At 33.7% G+C, this 13913-nt stretch overlaps 1 protein-coding gene and 1 pseudogene across 1 annotated transcript in view; one reads left to right on the forward strand and one right to left on the reverse strand.

Annotated features, from left to right (window-relative positions):
• The window catches only part of ATP2C1 (ATPase secretory pathway Ca2+ transporting 1), a 71197-nt gene extending 58763 nt beyond the window's left edge, over positions 1–12434 (reverse strand). Inside the window, exons 1-3 of the mRNA XM_023529847.1 lie at positions 12368–12434; positions 8335–8396; positions 7695–7803 (exon numbers count right to left, since the gene is read on the reverse strand). Coding sequence (XP_023385615.1) covers positions 7695–7803; positions 8335–8354 — 129 coding nt within the window. The 5' untranslated portion in view covers positions 8355–8396; positions 12368–12434. The remainder of the gene's footprint in view (positions 1–7694; positions 7804–8334; positions 8397–12367) is intronic.
• LOC111736783 lies at positions 1273–1388 on the forward strand (annotated as a pseudogene).
• Positions 12435–13913: the final 1479 nt, after the last annotated feature.

The following is a 13913-nucleotide window of genomic DNA, read 5'->3' on the forward strand; positions in this document are numbered from 1 at the left end:
CATACTGTCTTTTAACCACTGAAATACAAGAATCAGACAACAAAACACTAAGTACAGCTCAAGCTTATATAATCTAAGAGAATAAACACTGCCAGTGCTCTTCACATGGAATGGTTTTCTGAGCTGTGTAACAAAAATACTGTTACAGAAATATACATCAAACACAAGTGATTATATCGAGTTGTTCTTGCTGAATAGGAATGTTTCTAAATAGGGCATAAGGGTTTGGAAGGGCCACCAAATATACCATGAAAGAAAAAGTGCAAAATGCACCAGAACCAGATGCATGCTCAGAAAAGACCTGAGAGGGCCCTAGGCTTGCACCTCTGGCAGATTTGTGGGGTTTCTAACAGGCAGGAAAGTAAAGGCAGAGTTGTAGGCAACCTAGCTCAATGTTGAAGAAGTGCCCTGGCTCAGAAACAAGCTGCAAAGATCAGGAGAGTGTCTTTTTTTCCCGCTTTTGGGCTCTCGACAGATAAGGCTGACCATTGAGATAATTGAACAGAAACCTCAGTGATCACACACAACAAGGAATATAGTCTTTGCAAAATATAATTTGGAAAAGTCACTAAACAAACTGGACCACTGTAGCCCTCAACAATCAAAAACAACAAACTCTGAGGAAGGGGAGAATCTGATGTTCAGTTATGACATCATTATATTTTTAAGAACCAGTTTTCAACAAAAAAAAATAAAAAAAAAAAAAAAGAAACAAGAACATGTGGTCAATTCACAGGAAAAAATAAATTGATAGAAACTATCCCTGAGAAAGGTCATACATTGGACTTACTAGAAAGACTTTAAAACAACTGTCTTAAATACATTCAATGAGCTAAAAGAACCTGTGGAAGAAGAACTAAAGAAAATCAGAAAAGCAAGTAATGAACAAAAAGAATATCAATAAAGAGAAAAATTATAAAAGGGAAACATATGCTGATGCTGATAAGTATAATAATTGAAATGAAAAGTTCACTTGAGGAGTTCGACAACAAATCTGAACAAGGGGAGGGGGGAATGAGCGAACTTGTAGATAAGACAACTGAAACTAACCAGTCTGAACAGTAGAGAGGAAAAAAGAATGAAGAAAATGAACATAGGCTAAGGTGCCTGTGGGACATCATGGACATATCCATATAAGCATTATGGGAATTCCATTAAAAAAAAAAAAAAAAAAAAAAAAAACAGGACATGGTGCCGTAGTGTAGCGGTTAGCACATCTGCTTTACACACAGAAGGTTGTGATTTCGTGCCTCAGTGGAGCCACGGTCCATGGTCTATGGCCATGCCACCCTGAATAAGCCAGATGTCTGATCTCGGAAGCTAAGCAGGGTCGGGCCTGGTTAGTACTTGGATGGGAGACCACCTAGGAAGACCAGGTGATGTAGGTATAAATAATAAAAATAAAATAAACATAAATAAAACAGAAATGGGAAGAAGATTTGAAGAGATAAAAGATGAAAACTTCCCAAATTTAATGAAAGACATAAATATATACTTCACGGGGGTTTAATAAACTCCAAAAAGGATAAATCAAAGACATCTATACTGAGCATTATAATCAAACTATTAAAAGACAAAGACAAAATCTTGAAAACAGCAAAGATGAAGCAACTCATCATGTACAAGGGATCCTCAATAAAATTAGCAGCCCATTCCTCATCAGAAACCATGAAGGCTAGAACCAGCAGAGTGATATATTCAAAGTGCTGAAAGAAAAAACTATCAAAGAATGTTCTATATCCAGCAAAACTATCTTTGAAAAACAAAGGAAAAATTAAAGACATTTGCCTTTTAACAAAAGCTAAGAGAATTCATCACTAGTAGAAATTCCCTACAAGAAATTCTAAAAGAGAGTCCTCTAAGCTGATATGAGTGCACAGTAAAAAGTAACTCAAAGCCATATGAAGAAATAAAGAATTCCAGCGAAGGTAACTATGTAGGTAAATACAAATGCCAGTATTACTGTATGTTGAGTTTATAACTCCTCTATTCTTCCTATCTGCTTTGAAAGACAAATAAACATATGATACTTAGAAATCTATGTTAATAAGCACACAATATATAAAGATATTATTTGTGAAAACAACATGAAGGTGGTAAAAAAGTAAGCAAAGTTTTTGTATGCTATTGAAGTGAAGCTGGTTATCAATTCAAACTGCAGTTATAAATTGAGGATGTTAACTGTAACTCCCATCATAACCACTAAGAAAATAAATAAAAAATGTACAGAAAAAAGAAATGAGGAGGTAATCAAAGTATACATTAAACAACACAAAAAAGAGGAAATTGGAGGAACTGAGGAACATAAAAAATACAACATATATAGAAAAACAAAGAGCAAATGGCAGAAGAAAGCCCTTCACTATCAGTAATCATTTTAAATATAAATGGATATATAATTGTGTAACATCTATACAATGGAATACTACCTGACAATAAAAGGCAATTAAGTATTGATACATGCTACAGTATAAATGAACCTTAAAAACATTGTTAGTTGAAAGAAGCCAGAAACAAAACATAGCATAAAATTCCATTAATATGAAATGTCCAGAATAGAGAAATAGATACAGACAAAGCAAGCAGATTAGGAGCTGCCAGACTCTGGGGCGGTGGCAGAGAATAAAGTGACTACTAAAAGGTAAGGGTTTTCTTTTGGGAGTGATGAGAAAGTTCTACAGTTAGACTGCTGTGGTGATGGTTGCACGACTATGTATAGGAAACCACTAAATGGTACATTTAAATGTGCGAACTGTTTAGAAGATTATTTTGACAAAGCTTTTTAAAAAAATCTTTTTATATGTGGTAGATGGACCATCACTTTTGGCATGGACTAAGCACTAGTTAAAAATTCAGAATCCTAGGCCCATCCCAGACCAGCCAAAGCAGAACCCAGATGATTCCTATGCACATTAAAAGTTAGCATGCATTGCCCAAGGGCAACTTTAAGTCACAATGAGAAAACAGGCCTGAAAATAGTAAGGGGCTTGCCTACACTCACATGGTCAATTCATTTCATAAACATACACATTTTATACTTTGAATCCCAGTTGTTTGCAAGTTGGTTTCTCCCAGCAGAAAGGGCACACAGTTTGTGTCTTTTTTTCTCTTTCTACTCCTGAAGCCTGGTACAGTGTTCTATACACCATACTCAAATATTTACTGAATGGCTAAAATAACTTCATAACAGATTGATTTAGCTTCATTGCCAAAATAAGTAAATTTAAAATATCACTACATGCTTATATTCTAGCAATGTTTGAAAAGGTTCTTTCTGAAAAGCATAGCAAACCAAATCAGAATCTGAGTTTTGCCCGAATATGAAGTTTTTCACTGAGTAAATCAAAGTGTATTTTTGTAATTCAGGAAGTCACAAGGCTCTAACATAGCTCCACTAATGGAGTTAGTTACGAAGTACTAAGGAAGCTGCTTGCTAGTAGTTCTTAACAAAACGGTTAGCAAGAATATGAGCCTTACTGAAAAAGACATAATGGCTAAGTGAGGTTTTAGACAAGGAGATTATTTCTGACTCCTTAGTTGGTAGGTCGCCAGAGTAGATCTGTGCTTGTTCAACTCATTATTTTTGGCTTTAACTTGCCCTGAAAACTAAGGAATAGGAAGGAACAACCCTAAAGACACCAAAAACTACTCACTGAACCAAACTACTACCCTATAACAACAAAGTAGATGGATTTGTGAGGTAAAAACGCTCACTAGGCAACGCCAACTGGCTTGTCCTAAGTTTGGGCTTCTGAAGATGGCCCCAGTAGAACCTAATTCTGAGTAGAGATAACCTTTCTATCCAGATTTAAATGGTCTGATAATCTAGTGTCATAAAAATGGCTAATTCTTGGCTCTTAGCCACATAAGTGGTTGTTTTGTAAAAGTTAGATACATGTAGAAAGTCATATAAAAAACTGGATTTTTTTTTAAAAAAGGCCACTGTACCCAGTGTCTAGATCTTAAAGACAGTTTCAAAGAATGATATGGGCTAATCCAAAGCACAAGAGCTACAAAACGAAGTGTCAATGGAATTAATCATTCAGAACTCCAAGTGAAAGAAAATCCTACCTATTTCAGGCAATGTTTTTGGGGGGCTTAGTTTGAAAGATATAGCTGAAAGAGGTAAAATAGTTTTAACAAAGAAACGCACTTTGTCTCTGACTCTTACATTGTTTTCTCTTATAAAGAATTCTTTGAATATTGATATAGACTTTACCTGGAACAATACAGAAAATATTCCAAAAAGGCAAAAAATGTAGTTGTGCGAGTACACACAGTCAATAATATTGTTTCATCTAAAGTCATTGTTTGACCAATCCATTCTTTACTACTAATTAATTGACCAGTGAGTGGTGCCTCTTCTCAAATACTATTAAAAATTAAAATTAAAACTCTTAGGGAAAAAACTAGAAAACATGCTCATGGCTCAATTTCTCTAAGTTTTACTCAATCCCAGCTCCACCAGCGACTCTAAAGCTAAGTTGGTAAGGTTACTGCCACCAACACATATTGGGTCATTCCTTGGCTATGAAAAATTGAGCAAGAAAACAAAAGACAGAATTCCTCAAGTTATCAAACACTTTAAAAAGTGTTTACAAATGACAGTCTCAGTCTGCTATGAACCAAATTGCATCTCCCTAAAATTCATGTTAAAGCCCTAATCTTCAGTGTGATGGTAATTGGAAATGCAGCCTTAAGAGGTAATTAGGGTTAGATAAGGTCATGTGGGTGAGGCACTCATAATGGGATTAGTGGCTTTGGAATAAGAATAATAGAAAGAGATAGATCTGCTATGTGAAGACACAGCAAGAAGGCTATAAGCCAAAAAGAGCCCTCGCCAGAAACTCAATTCTGCCAGACCCTAACTGTGGACTTCCCAGTCCCAGAACTGTAAGAAATATACATCTATAGTTAAACTATCCAGTCTTTAGTATTTTATTACAAAAGCCTGAGTTGACTTAAGACAGAACTTATGAACAGATAATATGAGATAAAAGTTGTACAGCAGTCAAGTCACTGAACACCCTGACAAGATGCTACTGAAGCCCCAGGCAAGGTTTATAGTCAAAATTTGAACCACTGAAATTTATGACAGGGACTCTATAGAGTTGCTGCATAATAGTGTTAAAGTGGCAAGCGTGGCCTTGGCCAAGTTCATAAGAAGAAAGAACTATACTGCAGAAGTCCGGGGGCTTGCTTTTTCTAAAATAAAATCCACATACTTTGTGAGAAATTAGTAATATCCCAAGGCGGACTTTTGTTTTCCTTTAAATCCTAATGAAAAATTTATTTCCCGCAGAACATCAAATGACCAGCTAGTGTTACAAAATAATCCTAAGCTCACCACAGCCAAATTCAGCAAACAACATTCCAATGAGCCAGTTTAATTCCAAAACCTAGTAGTCTCTGGGTCCATAAGAAAAATCAACTTTATCAGCTTAATAATGTCTTAAGTTGGTACATTTAAATCTAGAAGCAGCATGAGATTTCCTCAAATCTTTTAGGAAAGTTATTTAAATCTACTGTGAAAGTAGTTGCAAAAGCTGGTTTGTGATACCAGGTATTAGGTTAAATGAATAGGGCTGAAAAGAGATAAAGGAAAACAAAGATGTTCAACTATATATGTAAAAGTAGAAAAATCAACCTAACTATAGCATTGACAAGTAAAATATGTGCTGATGTGGTATATGAAAAACTTAACAAGTAGGGGGAAAACAATAATAACTAATAAAATTACTCCACAAAACATACACTTCTAACATTTTTAGCATCAAGCTTTAAAAGGTCAAAAATTCCTTCTTATTGAACTCATCATAAGTCTTTAATATACATTTGCTGAGTGGACAAAATATGTAATAATCCATACTCTAAAAAGTTTTTTCCCATTTACACATGAACTTTGAGATAATTAGTTTGCAGATCAGTTAACTCTTATTTAAGTAAAAAGCCTAAAACATTTTACCAACCCAAATGGTGTTTTGAAGTTTCTATGTCACTATACTGTTCAAATAGTTCAAACAATGGGAAATACCATCTTCTGATGATCTCACTAAGGAGGTCTGTTTCTGAATTGGAAGAGAAGTACTCCAGAAAAAACAATGACATAAACTCCATGATTTTAAATTAGAGTTCTTTGCGGGAGGGAAATACATCAAATGACAGGCCTATATACATCAAATGACAGGCCTATCAAATCTCTAAGGATGAACAATCCAAATTCTTGTCATAAACTAAATATTAAGAATAGGAGGGAGAAAAAATGAGTAAAAAGATAAAACATAAATAGACCAACCAAGAGGGGAAAGAAGAAGAGAAAATCAATAAAATTCCTAATACTTGTATTATCAATTATTTCCATTCATCAATTAAAGCAATCTGATATCTAAGGATAAATTTCAAGTATTTGGAAAAAAAGGCCTTTATTTCAAGAATAAATGAAGTGTTTTTATTATAGTTCAAAAAGTTCTTCGGGCTTTCCATAACCTTTATAAGAGAACACTAATATTTTGGGACATAGTAAGTAGCCAAAGACTGACAGCTCTATAGGTGTTAACAGCCTGTTAATTCCATTAGTAGATGATATTGGCATGCTAATGGACTATGAGGTATTCTTAAACTAGGTGCCTAACTCCATATTCCATTCCTTTAATCTATTCCATATATTATGGCCAGATTAAGGGTAATATCATTTGCCAGCTACCTATGACCTTCAAAGTTAATTCCTAACCAATAAACCCTAAAGTGGGATTTCATATCCAAGGCCCTCATGAATTTGATTCCATCATACGTTTTCTATCCTTAATATACCCTAGCCCTGTATTATATACTATAACACTTCATAAGTAAATACTGTTACTTCATTGTCTTCATCTCTGTCCAGTACTACCCTTCAATTATCACCAGCAAAGCCATGTTGCCTGAGGTATTCTCTGATTTCACTCGTCAGAAGAAACTGCTCCCTTCTCTAAATTTTCATCCTATATTCTTAGTACTTTTTTTACTTAACAAGTTCTATCTTATTTTATGTTGAGTGATTTGTATACATAAATAGTATAGGCTCACTGAATGCATGAATTCTATCACATCATCTTTGTGTCTCCCATAATGCCTAACATACATTTCCACAAAGATCTGCTGCGTCACTAAATAAACACCTCAAAAAACTCTTCAGGAAAAACAGATATATTTTAAGAAAAAAATATTTATATGCGTGGCTTTTTAAACTAGAAAACCAAATGTTCAAATCAACTGTGTTAATCCTTAAAACTGCTAATGTCTATCTTTTAATCTATGCTCAACTATATTTACTTCTCACAAATAGATCACCAAATGCTAGAGTCTAATATTTGTGTCATCCTCTGCCCTGAATTCATGTTGAAATCCTAACCCTAAAGATGATGGCATTACAAAGTGGGACCTTTCAGAGGTACTTAAGTCATAAGGGTGGAGCCCTCATGAATGAGATTAGTGTTCATATTAGTGTTCAAAAAGACTCCACAGAGTTCCCTAGCCCCTTCCCCTACGTGAGGGCACAGAAGTAAGGCACCAGCTAAGAACTAGAAAGAAGGCCATCTTAATCCTGGACTTCCCAGCCTTCAGAACTGACAGGACTAAATACCTGTTGTTTGTAAGCAACCTGGTCTGTGGGATTTTGTTATAGCAGCACAAACAGACAAAGACACCAAATTTACCTCAAACAAGCGTAAGTCAGCAGGAACTCTGTCCCCAACAGAAAGGCAAACTGTATCACCTGGAACCAAGTCTCGTGCAAGTGTATGTTCCAATTTTCCTTCACGTACACTGTAACATGAAACAGAAACCACCATGGCTAAAAAAGAAAGCCAAATCACTTATTTAAAAAAATTATTTCCAGTGGGCTGGCCTGAGAAAAAATATATTGTATTATTACCACTTCTAAGGAGTTAAAACAAATATAAGAACCAAGAAAAGCATTATTTTTGTGCTCTTGGTAATTAAGATGCTCAGATAACAAAAAAAAGCATTGAAAAAATTAACCACTTGTTCAAATGTAAAATGTGAAAATTGAAGCAACCTTCTGAATCATCTTGGTCTGTGTATCACTGTACCCACAACAGTGTTTAACACAGTTGCACACGTACACAAAAATCTGTTGAACAAAAGCATGTATCGAGAATCTCAAAATCAGAACTAACTTTAAAGTTTTCATAGTAAAACTTACTACACCAAATAAAGCATGAATGGTTTCTACCTTGTGTTTAGACAAATCTGAGGACACAACATATATTGTACTAGTTACATTCAATTCCTATTTTTAAGAGTAAATATCCATATCAGAATTAAGGATCATACCAATGACATTCTGGTGGCATAAGTTTACTCAGTTCTTCAAGAGATTTTTCTGAACGATATTCCTATTTTAAAAAAGCAGAACATAATATTAAATTAAACATTTATAAAGAAATATAAAAAGGTATGTTCCTATGAACATATTCCATGTTAGACTTAAATATAAATCTTGCTCATTATTTAAAAATTTCCCCCAATTCCTATCTTTTATTTGCACTTATATTCCTTCACATAAAAGCTTGTCCCTTATTAAATAATGTTATAGTGACCAAACAATTTTGATAATTAAGTATTCTCAATTTTATAGTTTAATATTCAGTGTGCAAAGCTAAGGTCAAGTTATACAAAAATAATGAAAACTCATTGGTATGTCCAAAGAGTATATAATTTTCGGTCATTAAAAGTTAAGATCATTCAGCCTCATAATTAAGATAATTTTACTTTCAGTGCTTAATGACCAAAGAAGTCAAAGATAATTAATGCAAGGAAAATCTGAGGATTTAGGTCCACGCTAACTACAAAGATTTATAGAATAAGATTGCTTGGAAAGAACATATATTAAATAACAAGTGAGATGTGGCTGGCCTTGCCTTGATAGATATCTTTTCCATCACCCTGAATCATGCAAAAGGAGAAATTCTCAGGAGCCCTAACTCTGTTATGCTCCAGCCATCTTCCGTCCATATAATCACAGCTGAGGGTCAGAGACATCCTTCGCCTCATGCTACTTAGGTGCACATTTCCATGACCAGTCTCGCTTCACGCAACAACATTGCTATTTTTGTCTCATGTCTGCACTAAGCACATCAATCTTTTGATCTAAGGTTAAAAGGGGAGAGGAGGGAGCAGTGGGAATGAAAGTTGGGTAGTGTTTTGAAATAACTGCAGTGTTAGTACCAATCGAAATTTCACACCCACCAAAAACTTTTTCAAATAGAAAATGCAAAGTTGTGTAGAATAACCTAGAACTAAATCGGTCTTTACTTAGCCAAGAAGAACAAATGTTAAGAGTAAGGTAAATCTATAAATATAAAAATTATGAAAGACTCCTCCTGCAACCATACTCAGGATATTAAGGAATTTGGAAGTTTTATGCAAAAATAAAATGAAAGGCTAGAAAACACTAAACAATCCTGGATCCTAGAAGCTGCCCAATCTTTAACTCTCTCTTCAGACTTGTTAGCCTTTACTCCCTACAACTACAAAGACAACCCCACATCAAAATGACCATTTAATATAACACACCACCCAAAATCTGATAGCCATTTCTAATAAATGCCTAAAAGTTATTTTAAATTTATTGTAAGGTGGTATCACCATATGACTGTATAAAACAATTAGTCATTTTTATGGCTGTGAGAGTGTATAATGGGATGGGGAATGAGATTTTAAAAAGAGACAGAAAAAAAGACATAATATAAAATATTATGTAGACATAGATATAAAAATATAAAAAAGACTCCTAAAACACAGGTACTAAATAATGATAAAGCATTAACAATTTCTGATATTTTTGATAGTTTTTTGACAGAGTATTATGATAAATTCAACTGACATTAAATAGGATCTGTTTAGGGAGGGTTTTTAATTATTGTTTATAGAATATTTTGTTAGTTTCATAGGTTCATTTGGGGAAATGGCTCTGTAAAAGAAACAAGATCTACCAATTTAAAACTGGGCTCTTAATGTTTTGATGCTTCCTTGCATTTTCTATCAAATGAACCTATCATAAAGATATTTAACACATCGTTTTAGCCACTATATTTAAAGTAAATAACATTATCTTTGTGTAAAATTCTGCACTGACTGTTAAAATCGCTATTTTACGTTCTTTTTTCGAGGGTAAGGGCTCTCTATTTACCAAAAGAAGAAGCTACTAAGGTCTTCCATACAGTGATAAGTATTGTAGGAATCCTTCTGAAGAAAGTTCCTCCACATAGCTATAGAATTATGAACAATGTGAGAGGGTTCCAGTTACAGGTCCAGTGGGTCATACCGTCCACGTGGCCAAATGAACAAGTGCCTTGAATGATGCCCAGCCTGGAATGAGCTCTGCTAGACTAACAAGCTCCACTTGTCCTAGGGCAACCTTGTCTGTTCTAAGCAAGATAATTTGATTCCCTAGAAACAGGACCCCTGTCAGTCTACGGATGGAGCTCACAAACTTGTTGTAGATAATCTGATTCCAACTGGTTTCTCTATACTGGGTTTCTATAAAACTAATAAACTTACTAAATTAGATATTAATATAGGAGGCCTCAATAATGACAGCAAATACCCAAGGAATAAATCATAGATATGAAAATAACCACAATTGCTTAAAATACAGTCTTAAGACTCAAAACAACATGAACTTCAGGATCATATTACATTCCCCTCAACTAGAATAATCCTTCTATTTATGCTTTAGAACTTTTAGCTAATAAGACTTATCAATAAAATCTACAGAATTTGATAATGAAACAAACATAAAACAGTCGATGTTTTTATTTATGCCTATACTTGTCAATAAAAATCCTGATATGATTTCCATATTACGTATATTAATTTAAAATTGTTTTCATTTATATTTGAATTATATTAGTTTCAGGTGTACAACATAGTGATTAGACATTTATATAACACATGAAGTGATCAATCACCCTAATAAGTCTAATACCCATCTGACACCATATGTAATTATTGCAATATTATTGACTATATTTCCTATGTCGTACTTTGCATCCCCAGGACTTTTTATAACTGGCAACCATCAATAAAATGAAATGACAACCTACTGAATGAAAGAGGATATTTGCTAATAATACATCCAATAAGGGGTTAGTATCTAAAACACATAAGGAACTCACCTTAACGACAAAAAGCAAATAATCCAATTAAAAAAATGGGCAGAAGATTTGAACATAGACATTTCTCCAAAGAAGACATACAGATGGCCAACAGATATATGAAAAGATGTTCAACATCACTAATCATCAGGGAAATGCAAATTAAAACCACAATGAGATATCACCTCACACCTGTCCGAATGGCTATCATTAATAAATTGACAAACAAGTGCTAGTGAGAATGTGGAGAAAAAGGAATCCTCGTGCACTGCTGGGAAGATTGTAAATTGGTGTAGCCACTATGGAAAACAGTACGGAGGTTCCTCAAAAAATTAAAAAAATAGAACCATCCAGCAATCCTACTTTTGGGTATTTATCTCATGAAATCCAAAACACTTAATTTGAAAAGATATATGCACCCCTGTGTTCATTGCAGCATTATTTATAACATGGAAACGTGATATGGAAACAACCTAAGTGTCCAAAAGTAGATGAATGGATAAAGATGAGGTGGTACATATATACAATGAAATATTATTCAACCATAAAAAAGAATGAAATCTAGCCATTTGTGACAACATGGATGGACCTAGAGGGTATTACACGAAGTAATATAAGTCCAACAGAGAAAGAGAAATACCATATCATTTCACTTACATATGGAATCTAAAAAACAAAATAAATGAACAAACAAAACAAAAACAAACTCTTAGGTACAAAGAACATTTTGATGGTTGCCAGATGGAAGCGGGGTTGGATGAGATGGGTGAAAAAAAAGGGTTCCTTTTATATGTTTTATTTACTGTTTTAATGTCTATGTTGAATAAGGAGGCTGATCCAGGTCAGAACATATCTTCTGTGGAAGATGAGGAATTTAAACTCTGGTCCAATTTTTTAATTGTAAAAAAAATTTAAAACCTATTGCTGGATGTTTCTGTTACTATGCATTTTGTTTCTACATGCTTCAGTTATCTTTAAGACTGTCAAATAAAAAAAACTAGATTTTCTGTATGTGACTACCTAATCAAAGCTTTCCAGTTAGTCTCACAAACTTTCCCAGAGAGTTGTTTCTGAAATTATTTCAAAAACAAATAATAAATTGCTCTGACCAACATTATCATCCCCCAATGCCATAAGCTATCGTAATTTTTTTAAAGCAATTAACTAAAGTACCATTTTCACGTTGGCAAAATAGGCTACCTACTCACCTGAACAAAGGCAACTGTGACAACGATCAGTATTGCCTAAACAAAACAAAGAAACATCCTTTTAAATAAAACATTATAACTTCAGAAATATTTGTTAATCATATTTTATTTTTCTGACTATCTGCAGTCCCAAGCTACCAGACATTAAGCATTGAGATCAGCTGGGAAAGAAATCACAACTGTGCCTTGAGGCCTGTGGGGGAAGAAATTGACAGTGGCTTGCCTCTCCTATAATAGCTTCTCAAACTTTTTGATCTTAGGATCCGTTAATGTGCTAAAAAACTGAGGATCAGTTTTTGTTTTTGTGGGTTATATCTACTGATAGTTACTATATTAAATGCTTTTTCAATTACTATTTTCATTTCTACTTATTAATTCATCTAAAAAATAATAAACCTATTACATGTTAACACATACAACATTTTTTCATTAAACATATCTCCCCCTCGAAAAATAATTGTGAGAGAAGTGGCAGGTTTCAATTTTTTTAACTTTAATGTATACCTTAATAGAAAGCTGGATTCTCATATTTACACTGATTAGGCTGAAGTATATGAAGAAAATCCAGTCTCATATAGATATTGTTGGAAAAAACACTTTAAAAGCTTTATTCAGATGACTGTGGAGAGTCTTCTTAGCTACTACACCAAAATTAGACAAGTGCTAGTTATTTAAAAGTAATGTGCAATGTAGAATATAAAACTATACCTATGAACTTTTCATAATGTGTCATATTAAAATCCATTGATCAATCTTGCATTTTGAATGAACCTTTTATCATTAAAAATTCTGTAACTGTCCTGGTCATTTAGAAAATATTGCTTCACTTGGTTTATTCAAATCTTTCAAATGTTGACACATTGCATAACAGTAAAAAAAAAAATTACATTCATTGAAATCACTCTGATCTCATTAGAATAAAAACTTAAATATTGGGAAGCTAATTATCACTTGAAAGCTTGAATTTTATCATGGCAACAAATTTTGTTAGTTGTTATTCTTGAAGTGAAAGGCTCATTTTATTCACTTCCAAAAAAAGTATGCCAGTTATCCAAGTCTTAATAACCAGTTTGTCTATCAGTCATTCTTTCAAGTAAAAGGTTAGCTCACAACAATCACCTTTCCTAAAGACAACCACTATACTTCAATATATAAAAGTCCTTTATGTATATTTCCCATTTCATCACACAGAATATTAAAAAGGCATATACTCAAGGGTCAAAATTTTTTGCTGCTTTATCAAAAACATTCCTAAGAGAAACAATGGAAAAAAAACAATGACTACTAGTACAGTTTGGTGCCATTATTTTTATTCTAGTCAAGGCTCTAACAGTTTTACTCGCCATTGCTTTTGTGCCACTGATGCAAATGTCTACAGTGAAAAGACAAATGATGTTTTAGTATTATGAAAAGTTTTGACCTTACATGCTCCCTGAAATGGTCTGAGATTCCTGGGAGTCCTCAAGTAACAATTTGAGAATTGCTGTTCTACATTAATTTTTACTGTGTTCTCAAGCATAATATACTTGCTTTAATCAATAGTTTA

This window comes from Pteropus vampyrus, unplaced genomic scaffold (assembly GCF_000151845.1).
Source record: "Pteropus vampyrus isolate Shadow unplaced genomic scaffold, Pvam_2.0 Scaffold1, whole genome shotgun sequence".
NCBI lineage: Eukaryota > Metazoa > Chordata > Mammalia > Chiroptera > Pteropodidae > Pteropus > Pteropus vampyrus.